This window comes from Elgaria multicarinata, chromosome 19, assembly GCF_023053635.1.
Source record: "Elgaria multicarinata webbii isolate HBS135686 ecotype San Diego chromosome 19, rElgMul1.1.pri, whole genome shotgun sequence".
NCBI classification, from domain to species: Eukaryota; Metazoa; Chordata; class Lepidosauria; order Squamata; family Anguidae; genus Elgaria; species Elgaria multicarinata.
Window position 1 is genome coordinate 4,730,950 of NC_086189.1, and position 20,034 is coordinate 4,750,983.

The following is a 20,034-nucleotide window of genomic DNA, read 5'->3' on the forward strand; positions in this document are numbered from 1 at the left end:
CGGCTGCCCCCACCCCGGGCGGCACCAAGCGCTCGCCCAGGGCGCACCGAAGTACCGCGCGGCGCCTCCCGTGGCGAGCTCGGCTCTCCGGGCCCGAAGGCCGCCACCGCCACCGCCACGGGCGGCTCCGGGGTCTCGGCGAGCCGGAGCGGGAGGGGAAGAGGAGGGGAAGGCAGCCGAAGGGAGGAGGAGGAGCCGCCGCCGCCAGCCTCGCCAGCCGGCCGGCGGGGCCTGTGCGTCGCGTTGCGCTTTTGGAGAGGTCGCGATGTTGGAGGCGGCGGCGGAGCCCGGCTGAGGCTGGTAGGTGCCTGGTGGGGAGGCCGCTTTCCCGCAGCCCCCGGGGGGAGCTCCCGAGCGATGGGCCCGGTCCGCCGCCGTCTGCCTGCCTGCCCGCCCCCTTCCCCAGCGCGCCCCGTGGCCCCGGAGCGCGCCCTGGCGCTCGCCCGGCGTGGCGCGCCTCCCCGGCCTGGAGCAGAGCGGCTCCGTTCCCCCCTTGCTGGGCCACGCACCGCCCGGAACGAGAGGCGCCGAGCCGCCTTCCGCCCTCTCCCAGCCCCCTCGGAGGGTGGGGCGCGGGGGTTTCCGTCTTGCATTTGGGCCAGGAGCCCGGAGCGAAGCCGGCCTCCCCCCCCCCCTTTCATTCTTCTGAATGAGTCCAAGCTCATGCTGGACCGCAACTCCTTTCGCCACCAGCCAGCAGAACCACGGGTGGGGGATCATGGGAGTTGGAGTCCGATCAGACCCGGAGGGCCGCGCCTTCCTCCTCCTCCTCCCCGCTTTAAAAACGTCAAGGATGAATTTGTCTGCAGCCGGAATGCAACAAGTATGTCTCTTCGACTGTGTGCTACTCTGATGGCTCGTGTACACCAGTTGCTGGGGAGCATGGGCCGGAGGGTGCTGTGGCGCTCCTGGGCTGCTTGTGGGTTTCCCGTGGGTACCTGGGCTAGATGGACCCTTGGTCTGATCCAGCGGGGCTCTTCTTGTGTTCTCCTCCTCAAATACTGTGCGGGGTAAACATATTAGCCTTATGAATTATGATTAATAGTATGTATTTTCTATATAAGAAGACAGCGTGGTGGACAAGCATTTTGAAACAGGCACTGAGTTAGAAACCCCCTGGAAGAGAGTGTTCTGGTGATGGAACACAAATAAATGAATAAATTCCTAAGCAGAGCGGGATCTAACCATGCAGGTGTTTTAGTTTTCGTATCAGGTTGTGGACCGAGGTCGTCGGTTGTAACGAATCCAGTTGTTGGTCTGGGGTTATGATTCTCGCTATGAGGGCGAGAGGACCTGGGTTCGATTCCAGACGAGAATCCATGTAGCTCGGGGGAAGGGGTCCCATTTTGTGGTGGCCACTTGACGTTGTGGGTAGAGCAGCTTTCCCCAAACCTCTAGGTATTTCGGACTGCATCCCCCAGCATTCCTGGCCGTTGACCATGCTGGCTGGAGTTTATGGGTGTTGGTTCAGGACATCTGGATTAGGCAGCGAGTAGATTGTGAGACCTAGATTCAGAACACTTGTGAAACTCCCCAGGGGGCTATGGCCCGAATCGCTGTCTCTAAATCTATCCTACCTCGCAGGACTGTTGTGAGGATAAACTAGGAAGCGGGGATTTGTAAACCTCTAGGTGAAAATCCAGGCTAAACACATAATGCAATTCTTAAAACAAACACTTTTCTGGAGGAGGGTTGTTCTTCAGTCTCCCCAGCTATGCTGGCTGAGGAAGATGGGTGTTGTAGTCCAAGAGGGGACCAGGTTGGGGAAAAGTGCCGCGATCTGACACTATAAGCACGCGACCGGCACACGTTCGGGGGTGGTGGTAATAAGTCACCATGGCTCATTAACCACCTCCGTTTCATGCCGGCCGGCCCAGGCCTGCTTTTTGAGAGAGATCCGTCTCGTTCTCCCCCTGCCTGCTTGCAAAGGCCTTTTTCTTTTGGCGAGCGTCCGTCCTGCCAAACGGTTTGACATTTTAAACTCCCCGGTTTTGCGGTTTCTAATCTGCTGTTTTCCTGATCTCTCGCTTCATCTTCTGCCTCGTGGCTTTAATACCTTCTTTTCTGCTCCTGTCCCAAGCTGCCTTGAGCACTTTTAAGGGGAAGGTGGACTCCTAAACGTCTTAAATAAACAGATATTTCCCCCCTTCTCCAAAATCTAGGTCTGTAGACTCTGCTGGATGTCTTGCTGCAGCCTCTTCCCCAACTGGGCGCCCTTGTTATGTGTGGGACTACAATTCCCATCACCCACACCTCGCTGGGAGTTGTAGACCAAGTCATCCGGAGGCACACCGGGTGGGGAGGCTATTCTGTGTTTCTTCCCCACCTCGAGAATATTTGCATTTTCTGGCTTACAGAATCTCCCTAAAGCTACCCAATGCCCTTGCGCTGCTGAGGGGTCACTGAGAACTAGCCCCGTGAACCATGTATTTGTCTTAGTTTTTGTGTTGTTGTTGTTTTTCAGGGCATTGCCCCCTGAGGTTCAAGGTGGATACATGGCTGATAAGACCTTAAAAGGATGCAGGCACTTGTAAGTATACGGTGCGGGAGCAGGCGTGGGTGGGACGTCGATTTACACCCCTGTTCTTCGTCCACTGTGGGGGTCACCTTCACATTCAGCTCCCCCAAACACACACACCTGCTTCTTTTTTCTCACGCTGCTCTCGTGGAAGATATTCCTGGGGGACTGTGTTCAAAAGACACTGTAGGAGACACCCTGGGGGGGCGGAGCTGGCCGCCTGAGCAATGGCGGGTTTCTTCTGAGGCTCTAAGCGGCGATTGCCGGAAAAAGCAATTATCTCTCTTCTAATGGGCATAAATCTTTGAGCAAACGACAGAAAATGATTATAAAAGTCACAGGAGCTGGAAAAGTGGAGAAATTTGAAGAAGGGAGGTGAGATGATTGATGTTTAATACAATGTCTATCTACCCTTATCATCACACTATCGAAACCGAAAGTAAAGAGCAAACACTGACGCAGTTTAAAAAGAAGGAATTTATGCTTGCTGGACATTGATTTGTGTTATAACCTTTCATTCTTATCTCACATGGGAACGATTGAAATGCTGGCTTTGTAAGGTGGAAGTTGTTGATTGGATTTATTGGCGTGGTGAGAAGGGGGGGAGAGAAGGTGGAAGAAGCTGCATTCGGCATTCGGTGAGGGAGATGTGGGAAGCTGAGAGGCTGCGAATGATTAAACTGATCCCCTCTAGTGAATGCTGTTGTGAACTGGATATTCCCCCCCCCTCATGAAGAAGGAAAAAGTGTTTGATATATAACAGAGAAGCCAGCATAAGTTGCTAAGGAAGTGAGTTACACTCTAAGATTTATGCCCTACCCAGAAGAGTCCCATGCCTAACGTTAAAAGAAAGATCAAAAGTTGGGCAAAGCTTAATATACAAAAAAAGAAAAAGAAAAAAAGAAAAAAAAATAAGAAACCTTCAAATCATAAAAAAAGGAACTTTCAAATCATAATTTGGCATACCTCTCCCTCCTGGAAAGGACAGCCCCTGGAGTTGAGCAAGAGGAGGAAGATAAAGACCCAGTCCCTTTGGATACAATACCAAATAAGGAAAAAAATATGACTGAAGGAGGAGAAAGTGGTAGTAACCCTCCCTCGTTGATGGAGATCAGGGCCATTATAGCTGAAAATAACATTGTTATATTTTAAAAAAATGGATCAGCATATGAGTGAATTTAGACATCAATTGTGTATTTAGCGGATAAAAAGGCGGAAAATTCGGATAAGATCAAAAAGATAGAGGCTAAAGCGGATTTGGACCAGAAGAAATAAGAGGCTTTTGAGAAATCAACTAATATACAATTTAAAGAATGGGTACTGTGATCGATTGCCTTGGAAGATTAATCTAGTAGATCTACTTTTTGAATAAAGCAGCTAAAGGAGTCGCAGGGAGAAGATCTTAGAGAAATCATCGTGAACTGGTTCAAGGAGCTGATGCCTGATATATCAATAAACGGATTGGATCCGGATCGAGTCCATCGTGTGGGGGGGGCAAAACCACAAAGGGGCAAGAGACATTTTGGTGAAATTTGGTAATTATTATAAAAAAGAGCAAATTATGAAAGAATTGAGATTTAAGAATCAGATATAATATAAAGGCAAAACAGTGCAAATTTACAATGACCTTTCTCAACGCACATTAAATTGGAGACGTAGTCTTAAACCAATAACGGAAACATTAATGAAGAATAAAATTCCTTATGCATGGGGTTACCCGGTTTTTTTAAGATTTACATATGGGAGGAGGGAACACAGAGTAACCTCATTGGATCAAGGTAAAGATTTGCTGAAGAGGCTGGGTCTGGATGGGGAAGCAGATGGGGCTGGAGTGGGTGGGGGAGGGAATGAGGCTGGGACATCTGGAGAGTAAGAGAATTGTTAATTATGTTTGGAGATAATTGCAAATAAAAATGCTAATATAGAAACCTGCCGGCCAGGCACAGCACTGCCTCCCCCCTCCCCCTTTAAAGTAGATGGCTGGAGTACTAGACTCACGGGGATATGGGGGGGGGATTAGAGTGGGGGGGTGGGGAGGGGGGGAAGGTAGGGGAGGAGGGATTGGGGTAGGAGGGTGGGGGTTTTATGTATGGAGTTTGTGTTTTTATGTAAGCAAGTTTGAACTGCTGAGCACAAGGGATCGGAAGAGATTTCAAAAGGGTGATTATGGATAAAAAGATAAAGGTATCAACACTCAATGTTAAAGGTTTAGGGGCAGTCGTGAAAAGGAAGAGAATAGAACAAATGCTTAATAAAGAGGGATCAGATATTATAATGATCCAAGAGACACACCAAGGCTCCGAGAATTCGAATATGATAAAATTAAAGTGGTTAGCCTATTATGAAAAGTCATTAGGGACATCAAAAAAAAATGGAGTGGCCACTTTGATTTCAAAAAAAAGTGGGTTTACATTAGAAGAGGTAAAAAAGGATGATAAGGGTAGATATCTTATGTTAAAAGGTAAAATTGAGGGAAAGGTCTATACTTTGATTAATGTTTATGCCCCAAATGAGAGGCATAGAGAGTTTTTTATAAAGTTGTTTAAAGAAATAGAAGAATTTAAGGAGGGGTATGCTATATTAGCTGGGGATTTTAATATGGTTATGGATAATAAAAGGGACAGGTCAAATCCCACTAATGCTGAAAAGAGGAACAATATGACTATATTGAATCAATTAGTAAAAGAAAATGATTATTTAGATTCGTGGCGCTTACTTAACGGGAATAGGCCTGGATTCTCATACTTTTCCCCAGTTCATCATACATACTCCAGGATAGATCATATATTTGTTTCAAAAGACTTTGCAACGAGGATTTGTAAAATGGAAATGGGGGTAATAAAAGTAACTGATCATGCCTTGTTAAGTTTAGAATTTACAGTTAAGAAAGATTATAAAGAGGCATATAGATGGAAGTTGAACACAAAGATATTGAAATACAATAAAATAGTAGATAAAATTCGGAAGGAACTGTCGGAGTCATGGGAAATTAATGAAAAAGGAGGAACAGCTGGGTCAGTCATTTGGGACACCATGAAGGCTGTAGCAAGAGGAATCTGTATTAGAGAAACATGTAGTTTAAAAAGACAACAACGTGCAGAACAGGAAAAGTTAGAGATAGAAATTAAAAACTTGGAGGAAAGATATTGGCGAAGTAAAGATAAATATAAATTAGTGGAAATACAAGCTAAGAAGAAACAATTAGAAAACTTAAATATAGAAGAGATTCAAAAGAATTTAATGTATATGAAAAGGGAATATTTTGAAAACAGTGATAAGAACTCGAGGTTGCTTGCCAAGCTCACACAAAAAGAAAAAGGGAGGAATGGGATAGAAACGTTGAAAGATAGCCGAGGGAATTATTGTCATGCAATGAAAGCTAAAATAAAAAATTTTCAGGAATTTTATCAGGAATTGTACAAGGGTAAAGAAATTCAACAAGAAAAGGTGGAGGAGTATATTGGAAGGTTTATAAAGAAGGAAATAAAATCAGAATATAAGGAGTTAATGGAGTCAGTAATAACTCAAAGAGAAGTTGAAGAGGTTATTGATAAGTTAAAAGTGGGTAAATCACCAGGAGCAGATGGTTTGGGTCCAGAATATTATAAGGTCTTCAAAGATTGTTTAGTTCCAAAATTAATGGAACTTTATAATAGGATATTATCAGGAGAGAAGATACCTGAATCATGGGAACATTCAGTGATAATTCTGATCCCAAAACCAGATAAAGATTTGACTAATCCCGATTCTTATAGACCTATTTCTTTAATAAATCAGGATGCTAAAATTTTTACATCTATTATGGCCAAACGACTAAATAAATTTTTGGCAGAATATATAGGAGCAGATCAATGTGGGTTTGTGGTAGGAAGACATATGCATAATTTAGTGGGTAGAGTCTTAAATGTAATAAATGTAATAAAAAAAGCAAATATTAAGGCAGGTATTATGGCATTAGATATTTTTAAAGCTTTTGATTGTGTGAGCTGGCAGGCACTAAAGAGTATTATAGATAAATTGGGATTTGGAAATAAATTTAAAAATGTAATAGAACAGCTATATTCCCAAAATACGGCGGTAGTGGTGGTAAATGACGGACTTACTGAAAAGATACGACTAGCCAGAGGAACAAGACAAGGATGTCCGCTCTCGCCGGTCCTTTTTGTAATGGTTATGGAAGTTTTGGCGAAGGCACTAAGGGAGGATAAAGAATTAGAAGGAATTGGAGAGGTAAGGGAAATAAAGCTAAACATGTTTGCGGATGATACTTTATTGACCATTAAGAATCCATTAAGAAAATTAGAAAGAATTAAATATCAGTTGAGGGAATTTGAGGAAATTACAGGGTTAAAAATAAATTGGTCTAAATCAGAGATGATGTTGTTTAACTATACTAAGAAGGAAGAAAAGGATTGGGAATTTAAGGGAATGGAATTGAAAGTTAAGAACGAGATTAAATATTTGGGAATTAAAATTACAAAAAATCTAGAGAATTTAGAAAGGGAAAATTTAACGAGGTTAAAGAAGGAGGTACTAGAGAAATTGGAAAAATATAAAAGATTAAATTTATCTTGGTTTGGGAGAATAGCTTTGATAAAAATGAAGATATTAGCTAAAATTAATTTTGTATTTAGGATGCTACCTATAAAAATATCAGAAACCGAGATAAAAAGTTGGCAAAATATTATTAATAAATATTGTAATGGAGAAAAGAGAGCAAGAGTGAATAAAAATAATTGGTACCTAAGCCAAAAAAAGGGGGGAATGGGTCTCCCAAATATAAAATTATACTACGTAGCAAATAGATTAAGACATGTTGTAGAAGCAATTATGGGAGTAGGAGATTTATATTGGATGGAAGAAAAAATCATAAGTAAGGTAGAGATGAATCTGGAGAATGTTTTTTTTAAAGATGGAGGAAGAAAGTGGGTTGGAAGTATAGATAATCCACTCCTGAGGACTCAATGGGAAATTTGGAGTAAATTTAAAGGGAAGCTGCTTCCGAGCAACTCTCCCTTAGCACCGATAATAATGTTAAAGAATTTCCCAGAGGATCTAAAGGGCAGATTATGTAAAATATTAAAAGAGAAAAATAAAATAAAATTAAAGGATTGGGTAAGAGATATTAAAACAAGAGAAGATATGGAAAATTTGTTAAAGGAGAAGAAGCTATCTTGGCTAGAATATGGTCAATTAGAACAATGGAATAAAAAGTGGATTAAAGATAATAGAATGTGCAGAAAGATGACGAGGTTTGAAGAATTAGTAGTAAGTAAGGAGAAAGGAAAAGGAGGTAGTATAGTTTCAAAAGGATTAATGAGTGAAATATATAAAATATTGTTAGAGAAGGAGTTTAGAGAGAATACAGAGAAAATGATTTGGGAATCAGATTTGAAGATACAAATAGGGCGACAGAGCTGGGAGGGACTATGGAAACAAAGAGTGTTGAGAAGTTTATCAGTAAGAATAAAGGAGAATTATTTTAAAATTTTATGGAGGTGGTACCTAACCCCGGTTAGATTGAATAAGATAAGTGATCAACATTCAGCAAATTGTTGGAGAGGATGTGGGGAAAAAGGAACGTATTTACATATGTGGTGGCAATGCAAATATGTACAAAGATTATGGAAGATGGTGTTTTTAGAAATTGAAGAAATAGTGGGAATGAAAATAGAACAAACACCAAAAATAGCATTGCTGTCACTATTTGAAGATATAAAGTGTGGAAAAGGAACTATAGAGCTGATATCGAGTTTGTTGGTTGCAGCACGATTGATGATAGCTAGGAACTGGAAGATCCAAGGGGAATATTCTATTGAGGAATGGTATAAAGTAGTATGGGACATAGCCATTAATGATAAACTGACATGCAATATTAAGTGGAGAAAAGGCGTAACTAAAATAAATGAGTTCGAAGGAATCTGGAAACAGTTCCTAGTGTTCGTGTTTACTAAGGGAAGTGGGAAACCACCAGCAGAAGAAATGATTAGATTTTGGACTCAAGAATGATCCCGAGGTGGGGGGTGCACTTTTATGTTAAGAATGAAGATGTTGTAGTGTGATAAGGCATATGTAATAGTTTTTGATATTTGTACTCAACAATTATTCAATATGTATGCAGCAGATATTTGATGTATTTTTTTTTCTTATTGTGTTTGTTTCAGTTATATTTTGGAAATGTTTATCTATGTTTATATAGTGTTGAAAATGAATAAAAATTATTATAAAAAAAAAAAAAAAAAGAGGAGACACCCTGTTGCGTTTCTTTTGCTTCCCGTCTTTAAACACGCTGTAAAACCGAAGAGCATCGAAACACACCCAGCACGGGAATGTTTTTCACCCCATTCCACATGTTGATCCACATCGGACGATTGCTGGACTTGCTAGGCCTTTGGTCTGGTCTAGTGTGGCTGTTCTCCAGTTCTTCCATTCTCCTGTAACACTGATATTCTGATAAGCTTCTTTGCTAATTTGTAACCCCCACTAGGAAGCTCTGAGCCAATTACGGTGTCTAACGCAAGCCTCTTAAAACCACACCACTCCACACCCGCTTAGATCACGGAACAATGGCTTTGCAGAGGACCGGTGTTGCCTGGGCTTTGGCTAACAACCGGCCTGGGATATTTATTTATTTCATTCTTTTTTATACCGCCCAATAGCTGAAGCTGTCTGGGCGGTATAGTTATATGGGCTAAATAACATATCTAAAGCTGACACATGGCTGGTTTGGATGTGAGGCTAAACTATGCATATTGTTATGTGCGCAAAACTCAAAGGTTTTCATGTGCCCCCTTTCTCCCTTTGGTGCAGGCGCAAAGACAGGATCAGCAGCATCGTTTTCAGATTTGCTGGAACTCCACTTAGTTTAAAACCTGCTCAGCCCTCCAGATGTTTTGGATTACAAGTCCCATCAGCCAAAGTCAGCATAGTCAAGGATTCTGGGAGCTGTAGTGCAAAACATCTGGAGGGTAGCAGCTTGTTTAAATTATGCTTCGTGAACAAGCTAGGTTCTTAAACCATGGTTTGATTTTGGCTTATTCAAACTAACCGGAGTTTAAACCAGCCTTTCCCGAGCCTCCGGATGACTTCTAACGGTTTTTTGTTTTGTTTTGTTTTTACCACGGCGCCCAGCATTCCTGAACATTAGCCATTCCTGGCTGGGGCAGATGGGAGTTGAAGTCCGAAACAGCCGGAGAAGGCTGGTTTAAACGAACTAGGGTTCCCTGAAGTTTGGATGTAAGAAGGAACTTATTGAAAAATGTAGGCGAAAGCTGCCGCTCTCCTGGCGGTGCCCGTAACTTGAGCATCGGAAATACAAGGCCACGCACCTGTATTTCGCTTCCTCGTATCATCTCACCTAGGGATCGTTTTCCTGTGGACGCTCCCCCGATCTTGAAGCCTGTGCGTTTTCTGGAAATGATGTAAGAGGTTTTTTATTCAAACGAGTGTCTTGAGGGATCAGCAACAGGGCAGTTTTGAATCAAACTTTGTACATCAGGCTAGAAGAGGAGCGAGTTAATAGAATTTAGGCAACTTTGACTATATATAAACTTACTTTGCAAATGTAGCAAGCAAGGAATCTAACTTTATTATTTATTTATTTATTTATTTATTACATTTCTATACCGCCCAATAGCTGGAGCTCTCTTTAAGAAAGTTATAGAATTATAGGATCATAGAATAGCAGAGTTGGAAGGGGCCTATAAGGCCATCAAGTCCAACCCCCTGCTCAGTGCAGGAATCCACCCTAAAGCATCCCTGACAGATGGTTGTCCAGCTGCCTCTAGTGTGGGAGAGCCCACCACCTTCCTAGGTCATTGGTTCCATTGTCGTGCTGCTCTAACAGTCAGGAAGTTTTTCCTGATGTCCAGCCGGAATCTGGCTTCCTGTAACTTGAGCCTGTTATTCCGTGTCCTGCACTCTGGGAGGATCGAGAAGAGATCCTGGCCCTCCTCTGTGTGACAACCTTTTAAGTGACATCCTGAGAATTTCTGGCTCATATTTCATAGAATCATAGAATAGCAGAGTTGGAAGGGGCCTATAAGGTCATCAAGTCCAACCCCCTGCTCAGTGCAGGAATCATGCATTATTAAGACATCCTGGCTTCCATTTATTTCTGTTGATGAAGTTTTCAGACTTTTCATCAAATTCCAACCAAATACAGCTGCCTAGGGTTTTTTTCTAACACACACATAATAACATTCCCAAACACTCCTTTTGTATTGCTGCATAAATTGCATTTTTACTTTTTCCTTAGTTACTGAGCTCCTACTTCGGCCATTTTCCAGCAGAAGTTCCATGAACATATTGGTTACTGACTAAGAATAATAATTCGCGAACTCCTTTGTTTCTTCAGTGATCTTGATGTATTCTTACTCATGCTTCTCCTACTTCTTTTCATTGACTTTACTTTGTTAACTTGATTTCAAAATGAGATAAAACGCCGTGATGAAAACGAAGAAGGTAAATCAGGGCTTCAGGGAGCTCTCTGGTGATTTGCAGTAGATCACCAAGGATTTCTTGACGCCCTGCTGCAGCCTTTCCCAACCTGGGGCTCTCCAGATGTGTTGCACTACAATTCCCAGTATCCCCCAGCCAGCCCTGAGAACTGGTGCCTGAGTGTTGCTTCTTCATTTCCCCCCTCCTCCCTCCCAATTCCCTTTCCTTTCGTGTCGTGCCTTTTAGATTGTAAACCTGAGGCCCTGGATTGTCTTATTATTAATCTGTGTAAGCCCTCTGGGAGCCTTTCTGGACTGAAGCGTTGGGTAAACATGTTGTGAATCCAATAAATAATGTCCAGAGCAACTGCATCCTCAACAGACGTTTTTTGTATTTCTGTCCCGGCCCTTTTGATCTTTATCCTCGCCCCTTTGGCTCCGCCCACCACTGCCACGGCACCCCTCTTCTTCTTCTTCTTCTTCTTCTTCTTCTTCTTCTTCTTCTTCTTCTTCTTTTTCTTTATATAGCACCATCAATATACAAAGATGATTCTTCTTCTTCTTCTTCTTCTTCTTCTTCTTCTTCTTCTTCTTATTATTATTATTATTATTATTATCCCGCCTTTTGCCCAGTGCTGGGCCTCAAGGCGGCTTACAAAGTTAAAACATACACAGTTAAAACCTATAAATCGAAATATACAAAAGTTAAAAATATAATGAAATACACTTCAGCATTAAAACATTTAAAACTCTTAAAATACATAACAGTTTTAAGGAGCTCTTACCGCGAAGGCGTTTCTTGTAATGTCCCACCTAAACCTACCCTCCTGGGACTTGAGCTCACGCGATCCGCTCCTGCCTTGCTGCGATGGGCATCCCTCGGTCTGCTGACTGGAAAACCCGTCTTCTCTCTTGCAGCCCCGCCTGTTCTTGACTCTGGTGGTGGTGTGTGCCGGCTCCGTGGCCTACGTCTTGCTTTGCCCCCACTTCTGCATGCCGTTGTGTTGGCTCAGCTGCCGGCGTCCGGAAGAACAGGAGAGGCAGTCTCCGTCCGTGGCGGGAGCCGCCCAGTTCGAGGGTTACATCAGCGTCCCCGATGGGAAGGTGAGTCGGTCCTCGGGGTTAGGAGCAATGGCAGCCACAAAAACATTTTTTTAAAAAAATTGAAGCTTTCTCAAAGCAAAGGCAGTTTAGCTGTTCCCTGCCATGCTAGCTTTCTACTTGCAGGGTGGGATGATGATGATGATGATGATGATGATGATGATGATGATGATGATTCAACACAGTGAGCCAGTGTGGTGGAGTGGCTAAAGTGTTAAACTGGGAGTCGGGAGATCTGGGTTCTAGTCCCCATTCAGCCATGGAAACCCACTGGGTGACTTTGGGCCAGTCACAGACTCTCAGCCCAACCTGCCTCACAGGGTTGTTGTTGTGAGGATAACATGGGGAGGAGGGGGATTATGTATGCCGCCTTGGGTTCCTTGGAGGAAAAAAGGCAGGATATAAATGCAATAATAAAATAAACACAGGGATGCATTAGAAAATGGGATTCCCACCCCCCTCGCTAGAGCTTGTAAAGTTACAGACAGACACTGCACCTCATGTCGCCCCTGTCACGCATGTTTGTGGTCAAGAAAGGGTTCCAAGAAACATCTGGAAGATGAGCAACATCTGCAACCAAATGTTTTATTTTTAATTAATTAATTACATTTTTATACGGCCCAATAACCGAAGCTCTCTGTGCAGTTTGCAACAATGAACTGTGGAAATCTCCTGTTCAGGGATCCAGCCAGCCATGCCCACTTCCAGGAGACTCCATTCCACCACCACCATCCCTTGCTCACTGAGCACACTCAGTTCTCATTTGAGCTGTTTGGGGGATTTTTTAAAAAAAGGTTTTTAAAGAAGTTTTTTTTTTTAAAAAAAAATACTTTTGCAAACTTTGGGGTTTCCCCAAGTCTGCTTATACCCCCCCTTTTGTGTGTGTGTGGGTCTGTTTTGGCTCTGTACACAATGGCACTGGAAGTAGAGCGAATTACATATACACCAGTTGCTGGCTCACCGAGAAAATTTTCAACGGGGAGTGGTATATAAATATTTCAAATAAATAAATAAAATCGCGGCAGTTACATGTGGGACGTTGGCATATGCCTTGGATGAACGAGAATTGAAGTGTTTAGGGCAGAGGGTTATTATTATTATTATTATTATTTGCATTTGTGTACCGCCCCACAGCCGAAGCTCTCTGGGCGGTTCACGTAAGATAAAAAACACTTAAAAACAATATACGAAGATTAAAAATTGTTTTTAATTTTTGTGAACTGCCCAGAGATCTCCGGCTATTGGACGGTGTAGAAATGTAATTAATTAATAAATAAAATAATAAATAAATAAATAAAAAACCACAAAAACAAGCAAAATTCACCTACGTTTAAAACCAGTATAACAACTTTAAAAACGATGAGCCAGGAATTTGAGCAGGAATTTGTACTGACAACTCCCCTGTCCGCTTCACTTAATTGGACTTAATTTAATTTGGGTCAGGGAAAAAATGTATTAAAAAATTTTTTTTTTTTCACGGGGCACAAACACCTCTCCTCCTGGTTCACAAGCTTCCTCGGCTGTTTGCTGTCCAGCTGGCATCTGCTTTGGCTTCCTACAAGAAACAAAAATCCCAGTTGCCTTCTTGATGTGCCATGGAGCGAGTGCGAGGCTGTCCCAGCACCAGCCAGCCAGGTGCTACTGGATGTTGATGGCGCAAAGCCAGTTTGGAGGGACGGCAGACATCGGTTTGCCCTCGTTCTGCAGGCGCACGCCCAAGATCTCCAAAAGGGGGCGCTCTTTGCAGGGGCGGAAGCGTTTGCTAAAATGTCCTTCCCTTCCCCTCGTTGGGCCCGCCTCCTAGATCGAAAGGGGGCAACGATGCAGGGGTAATCGCGGTCTTTGTGGGGCAGAACATCCCTCTCTCTGCCCTGATCCGTTCCATCATTGACCTGCTGGTCTTCTGAGAGATGGAGACAAACCTTCTCCAAAATCACTTCCATCACGCTATGCCTAATGTTCTAAGCAGCGGTGCCGTGATAAAAATTGAAGGCGTTCGTCGTGATGGGCTCCCATGCCCTGAAGGAAAGCCCACAAAGTCAGATATCTGTGTCAATCCATGTCAACCAACTCCTTGTGGGATAGCGAATACCCTGGAAGACAGAAACAAACTCCAAAGTGATCTTGTTAGGCTGGAGTGCTGGGCTGAAAACAACAGAATGAAATTTAATAGGGAGAAATGCCAAGTTCTACATTTAGGAAATAGAAACCAAAGGCACAGTTACAAGATGGGGGATACTTGGCTCAGCAATACTAAAAACGAGAAGGATTTTGGAATTGTTGTAGATCGCAAGCTGAATATGAGCCAACAGTGCGATGTGGCTGCAAGAAAGGCAAATGCTGTTTTGGGCTGCATTCATAGAAGTATAGCTTCCGAATCACGTGAGGTACTGGTTCCTCTCTATTCGGCCCTGGTTAGGCCTCATCTAGAGTATTGCGTCCAGTTCTGGGCTCCACAATTCAAGAAGGACGCAGACAAGCTGGAGCGTGTTCAGAGGAGGGCAATGAGGATGATGAGGGGTCTGGAAACAAAGCTCTATGAAGAGAGACTGAAAGAACTGGGCATGTTTAGCCTGGAGAAGAGAAGGCTGACGGGAGACATGAGAGCACTCTTCAAATACTTAAAAGGTGGTCACACAGAGGAGGGCCAGGATCTCTTCTCAATCACCTAGAGTGCAGGACGTGGAATAATGGGCTCAAGTTACAGGAAGCCAGATTCCGGCTGGACATCAGGAAAAACTTCCTGACTGTTAGAGCAGCACGACAATGGAACCAGTTACCTAGGGAGGTGGTGGGCTCTCCCACACTAGAGGCCTTCAAGAGGCAGCTGGACAACCATCTGTCAAGTATGCTGTAGGGTGGATTCCTGCATTGAGCAGGGGGTTGGACTCGATGGCCTTGTAGGCCCCTTCCAACTCTGCTATTCTATGATTCTATGAGGTTCTTCTCATTTTCCTGGCTTTCTCGGGGGCTGACCTCTCTTTCTCCCTTTAGCCGCTGGCTCACGCACCATGCCGCCAGTGCGCCGTGGTATCCAGCTCAGGGCAGATGCTGGGCTCGCGTTTGGGAAAGGAAATCGACGCGAAGGAATGCGTCCTGCGGATGAACCAGGCCCCCACGCAGGGCTACGAGGGGGACGTGGGCGGCCGGAGCACCGTCCGGGTGGTCTCCCACACCAGCATCCCCCTGCTGCTGAGGAACCAGTCCTACTTCTTCAAGCAGTCCCGCGACACCGTCTACGTCATCTGGGGCCCTACCAGGCTGATGAACCGGGAGAAGGTGGGCTTGGCCTACCGGACGCTCCTGAAGGTGAAGGAGATGTACCCAGGCCTGCGTCTCTACACCCTGACGGAGAAGATGATGGCCCACTGCGACGAGCTCTTCCAGCTAGAGACGGGCAAGAACAGGTGGGAGAAAGCGCTCGGGGTTGTCTGGGGACAGCGGGCTGGACAGGGGTCCCGGGCGAGCCGGTTTTGGCCCGACGGCCTAAAGCGCCACACTCCTGCGTCAGGGGGAGCGCAACGCCCTCCGGAACAGGGGAACACCACTAGCCCAGGGGGGTGAGCCACCTACTAACGACAGCTGAGAGACAGTGTGGTGTAGTGGTTAGAGTGTTGGGCTGGGACTCTGCAGACCTGGGTTCTAGTCCCCACTCAGCTATGCCTGTGGGTTCCTGGTCGACAGCTGGTGGGAACAGAATGCTGGCCTGATCCAGCCTCAGGGCTGTTTTTATTATCTTCTTATGAAATTCACTGGGTGACTTTGGGTCAGTCCCTGGCTTTCAACCTCACCTGCCTCAAAAGGTTGTTGTGAGGATGAAACAGAAAAGAGGAGGACCGTGAGAACCGCCTGCAGTTCCTTGCAAGAGGGGGAAAAACGGTAGATATCAATGCAAGTGGGTTGCTCCAATGTCTGCTCCGTGTTTTAGGCAGAACCAGTTAGAACTCTAAAGAGCTCTCAAGGTGCAACGCCCTTAGCATGCTGACTGGTTCTGCCTGAAACCTGGAGCGAATTCCCCGCCCCACTGACATCGGAGCCACCAGCCTCCACTGCCTGCTGAGATGGTCAACCAGCGACTGGACTGTACCACTTTAGATAGCAGCAGCGGCTGCTTCCTCCTGTCCAGTTGTTCCCTACAGATAGAAAGCTAGCATATCAGGGTATGCTACCATTTCTCCCTGGCGGGCTAGTTTTCTATATGGAGTGAATTCCTCGTTGTCTTTTGTTTTGCACCTTGGACAGCTCCTTTAAAGTTCTGACTGAAACCCAGAGCGGAATCACCGCTCCACCGACTTCAGAGCCACCAGCCTCAGCTGGTATAAACATCTTAAATATATAAAATTCAAAGTCGGGGGTTAGATGGTCATCCATTTTTGACTGCATTCCTGTTGACTGATTCTCAGTAAACACACTTCATTCGAAAGCTCTTGACCTGCAGATTTCACGAGTAACAACGTTTTTTACTATAATTCAAAGTCAGGAGTTTATTTATATCCATAAAACTTTTTTTTTTTTTAAAAAAAAGGAATTAGGCTATCTTCAATAAGAATGTACTGTAAAGTTTTATTTTCAATATCAAAAAAAAGTCAAGTATCATTCAACAAACATAAATTATTGCAGACCGGAGCCAAACGAAATATGAAGACAAAAAAAATCTCTGTATACCTTTATAATCCCAGGTGCAGGCCAATGTACAATGATTTGCCAGGAACTTACAGCCGGTAAACAAATCATGAAGGGATTAAGAGACACCTATGGTTTAAAGCAACCCAGTCAACATTTAATTAAACCTTTCGTTAGATTGAATTTTTCTCCGCAAATTGTTTGTGGGTAAACAACTGGTAATAAATCAATGAAATTAATCTCCTGTCCTGCCTGGATTGAGCCAGAGTTCCTTGGCCCTCATCCAGTCAGTTACGGCATCTGGGCACTGATTTGGCACTGCTGCCACCTGAACGTGGGACCTTCTGTGTGCAAAGCGTGCCCTCTGTCACTGAGCGACGTCTCTTTCCCGTTTACTGCCATACAAGCACAAGTCCAACTTTTCCCTCCCGGCACGCATGTCGAAACTGACTTCTCCATCCAATCCGCAGGATGAAATCCGGCTCCTTCCTCAGCACCGGCTGGTTCACCATGGTCTTGGCGCTGGAGCTGTGCGAGCAGATCTTTGTCTTCGGCATGGTCAACGAGAACTACTGCAGGTACGGCTGTGGGGTGGCGGGAACGTGGGTCTATGTTTCTGAGTAGGAAGCCAAACCTAGCCCTTTGCCCCCCCCCCCTCCCCAGTGTTTCAAAAGAAGAGACCTGATGGATCAGACCAACAGGTTGTATCTGATGTTAGACTAGTTTAAGACCCGTCTGTTTCACTGGGTCTACTCAGTAGGACTAGTGCTGGATAAAATCCAAAGGTCCCACTCAGGTGGCACAACCCTGCTCTCCTGTCAACGTGCGAGGAGCTTTCTTCTGAATGTCCCCTTCTGTCACGTGGCATCACAGGCCGTAAATTCCGTGTTTTGTGAGGCAGTGCATTCCTTTGTCCATCCGGAGCGGCCCGCTGATCCGATCCGTCAGCTGACCTTGAGTTCTGGACTTCTGAGAGACGGAGAAAAATCTTCTCCCTGTTCACTCTCATCACGCTATACCTAATGTTATCAGCAGCCGTGCCAGGATAAATTTTGAAGAGCAGGCTCTCGTGATGTCGAACCGGTGCCCTGAAGGAAAAGCCAAAACCAAAAAAAAAAAGGGGGGGAGCAAGTTAGCTGCACCAGTTGTAGGTTCCTGACACTGATTGATCAAAGTTGTTTTTAGATATATGTTGTCTCTGTGTAATTTGTCTGCTTTGTGTTTTGTATATTTTTAAATTGTGCTTTTAAGGTTTTTAATCTTTATAAACTGCCCAGAGAACTTCAGCTATGAGGTGGTATAGAAATAATAATAATAATAATAATAACAACAACAACAACAATACATCCACACCAACATCCAGAAAGCAGTCACACTGGGACAGAACAATTCATACTGACAAAACAATACCTTGAAACCGACCAGACATAACAGTCATAGACAAAAAAGAAAAACACACATACCTCATCAACATAGCAATACCAAATGACAAAAATGTTGTTGAAAAGGAAGAGGAGAAGAGAGGAAAATATACACCATTGGCCATGGCAGTCAAAGATCTATGGCAACAGGAAAAGGTCACAATTATTCCGTTAGTCATATCAGTCACTGGCATCATATAAAAAAACTATACAGAAAACCTCCAGAAACTGGGCCTACCATCATACATCCACACCAAGATCCAGAAAGCAGTCATACTTAAAACATGCTCAATTGTCAGGAAATTCCTGAATCTGTAAGAGACAGCATGACTTGGCAAAGCCCATCATGTCCATCTAGAAGAAACTCCATGAGTGAGAATGAGAATAAAATAATAATAATAATAATAATAATAATAATAATAATAATAATAATAATAATAATAATAATCATCGTGTTCAGGCTGGGTTGATGACCACTGAGCATGCAATAAAGCTGAGTGGTTAACTGAACCTCCCCTTTCTTGTCTTAACCCTCTGTGATTGGCAGAGAACAGAGCCAACCTCCTGTGCCTTATCACTACTTTGAGAAGGGCAGACTGGACGAATGCAAGATGTACCTGGCCCACGAGCGAGCCCCCCGGGGCGGGCACCGGTTCATCACGGAGAAGGCGGTCTTTTCGCGCTGGGCGAAGAAAAGGAACATCGTCTTCACTCACCCCTCGTGGATGGATGGGTAAGGGGTACGCCCCCGGCGTACGCACCCTTTTACTGCTGGGAAGGGAAGGTGTCTGTGATGCCAGTATCGCTGATGGACAACGTGACGCCATTGCGCTGGCCTGGAGAATCTACTTCGAGAGAGAGAGTCATCTTTGGGAAGGCGTCTGTTACTGCAATCCACCGAAAGGGGACAAAAAAGCCGAAAGTTTGGCCCTGCTCTTGATTTTGGCTTTTCCTGAGCGTGATATCGCTGTTTTGTCCAGGACTAGTTGATCAAGCAGCCTAACCTGGCAAAAAACCAGGGCAGTTGGCTCATTTTTCCCTTAATTTTTTTTACCAGCGCAAGGGACCCTTCAACCTTCAACTTTCAGCCTACAGCTCATGGTTTTCATAATACATCGCTGCTTTTAATGACGATACCCACTGCCGGAGGAAAAGAAGGGTGTTATTAAAATATGAGTAATATAGGTGCTTTTGACTGGTAGAAGACAAAGAAAGCTTATTTAGGGGTCCACTGCCATTTTTTGAGTGATCCGGGGTGGGAATAATTTGAGATCCATTGCAGAACCGGAATGAAGAGGGTGCAACGTGTTTGCTGTGCGGAGACCACATATAACTTGTGCCGGCATATCGTGAGCCTGGCATTCTCCTTTTGGGGGGTTTCTGTGGGTTTGATCTCCCAAAATCAATGCGAAAGCTCCGTGTGTGTGTGTGTGTGTGTGTGTGGTTTTGGCAAGCATTGACTTTCGTACACTTGTATTTTGAAAGGAGAGGAAGTGGTCTATTTGAGTTCCGTACCTCTTTCTCCCCTTTCCCTTCCGTCGCCCGCATTTTTAAAATTTTCAACTTGAGAATCAAGGACACGGTTCTTTTCATTCTTTTCTACTTCCTCTGCACTTTGGGGTGTATCGTCCTCCCTGAAAATCCCACTTCCGGGTGGGTGGAGAGAACTGTATTGAAAGGTGCGTGAAAAATATTTGCCGTCGTAATAATTTGTCAAACGCCGCCCACGCTGGGGTCTCGAGTTGAACCGGCACTGCTCTACTCCACAGACGGGATTTCCTGTGCTTCACACAATGCATGCTGGGAAATAGGAGTGAAACAGGAAGTTGGCTACTGTGGGGCGGACTGATACTGCATAGGCTGGTTCCCCCTAGAGGTGCCTCAAGCCCTGCCCAGCTGGGGCGAATGGGAGTTTGAGTCCAACAACATCTGA

At 44.6% G+C, this 20,034-nt stretch overlaps 1 protein-coding gene across 4 annotated transcripts; it reads left to right on the forward strand.

The window, feature by feature from the left end:
* Positions 1-80: 80 nt before the first annotated feature.
* Positions 81-19,676, forward strand: ST6GALNAC4 (ST6 N-acetylgalactosaminide alpha-2,6-sialyltransferase 4). 4 transcript variants are annotated; one of them, XM_063144508.1, is made up of 8 exons: positions 81-300; positions 694-823; positions 2,163-2,295; positions 2,465-2,530; positions 11,875-12,060; positions 15,052-15,464; positions 17,151-17,258; positions 18,649-19,676. In XM_063144508.1, exons 4-8 carry the CDS (start codon positions 2,519-2,521, stop codon positions 18,836-18,838), a joined length of 909 nt encoding a protein of 302 aa, XP_063000578.1. In that variant the 5' UTR covers positions 81-300; positions 694-823; positions 2,163-2,295; positions 2,465-2,518; the 3' UTR covers positions 18,839-19,676. The 4 variants fall into 4 exon arrangements, with proteins under 4 accessions (XP_063000578.1, XP_063000580.1, XP_063000579.1 ...); XM_063144510.1 differs by lacking the exon at positions 2,163-2,295; XM_063144509.1 differs by lacking the exon at positions 694-823.
* Positions 19,677-20,034: the final 358 nt, after the last annotated feature.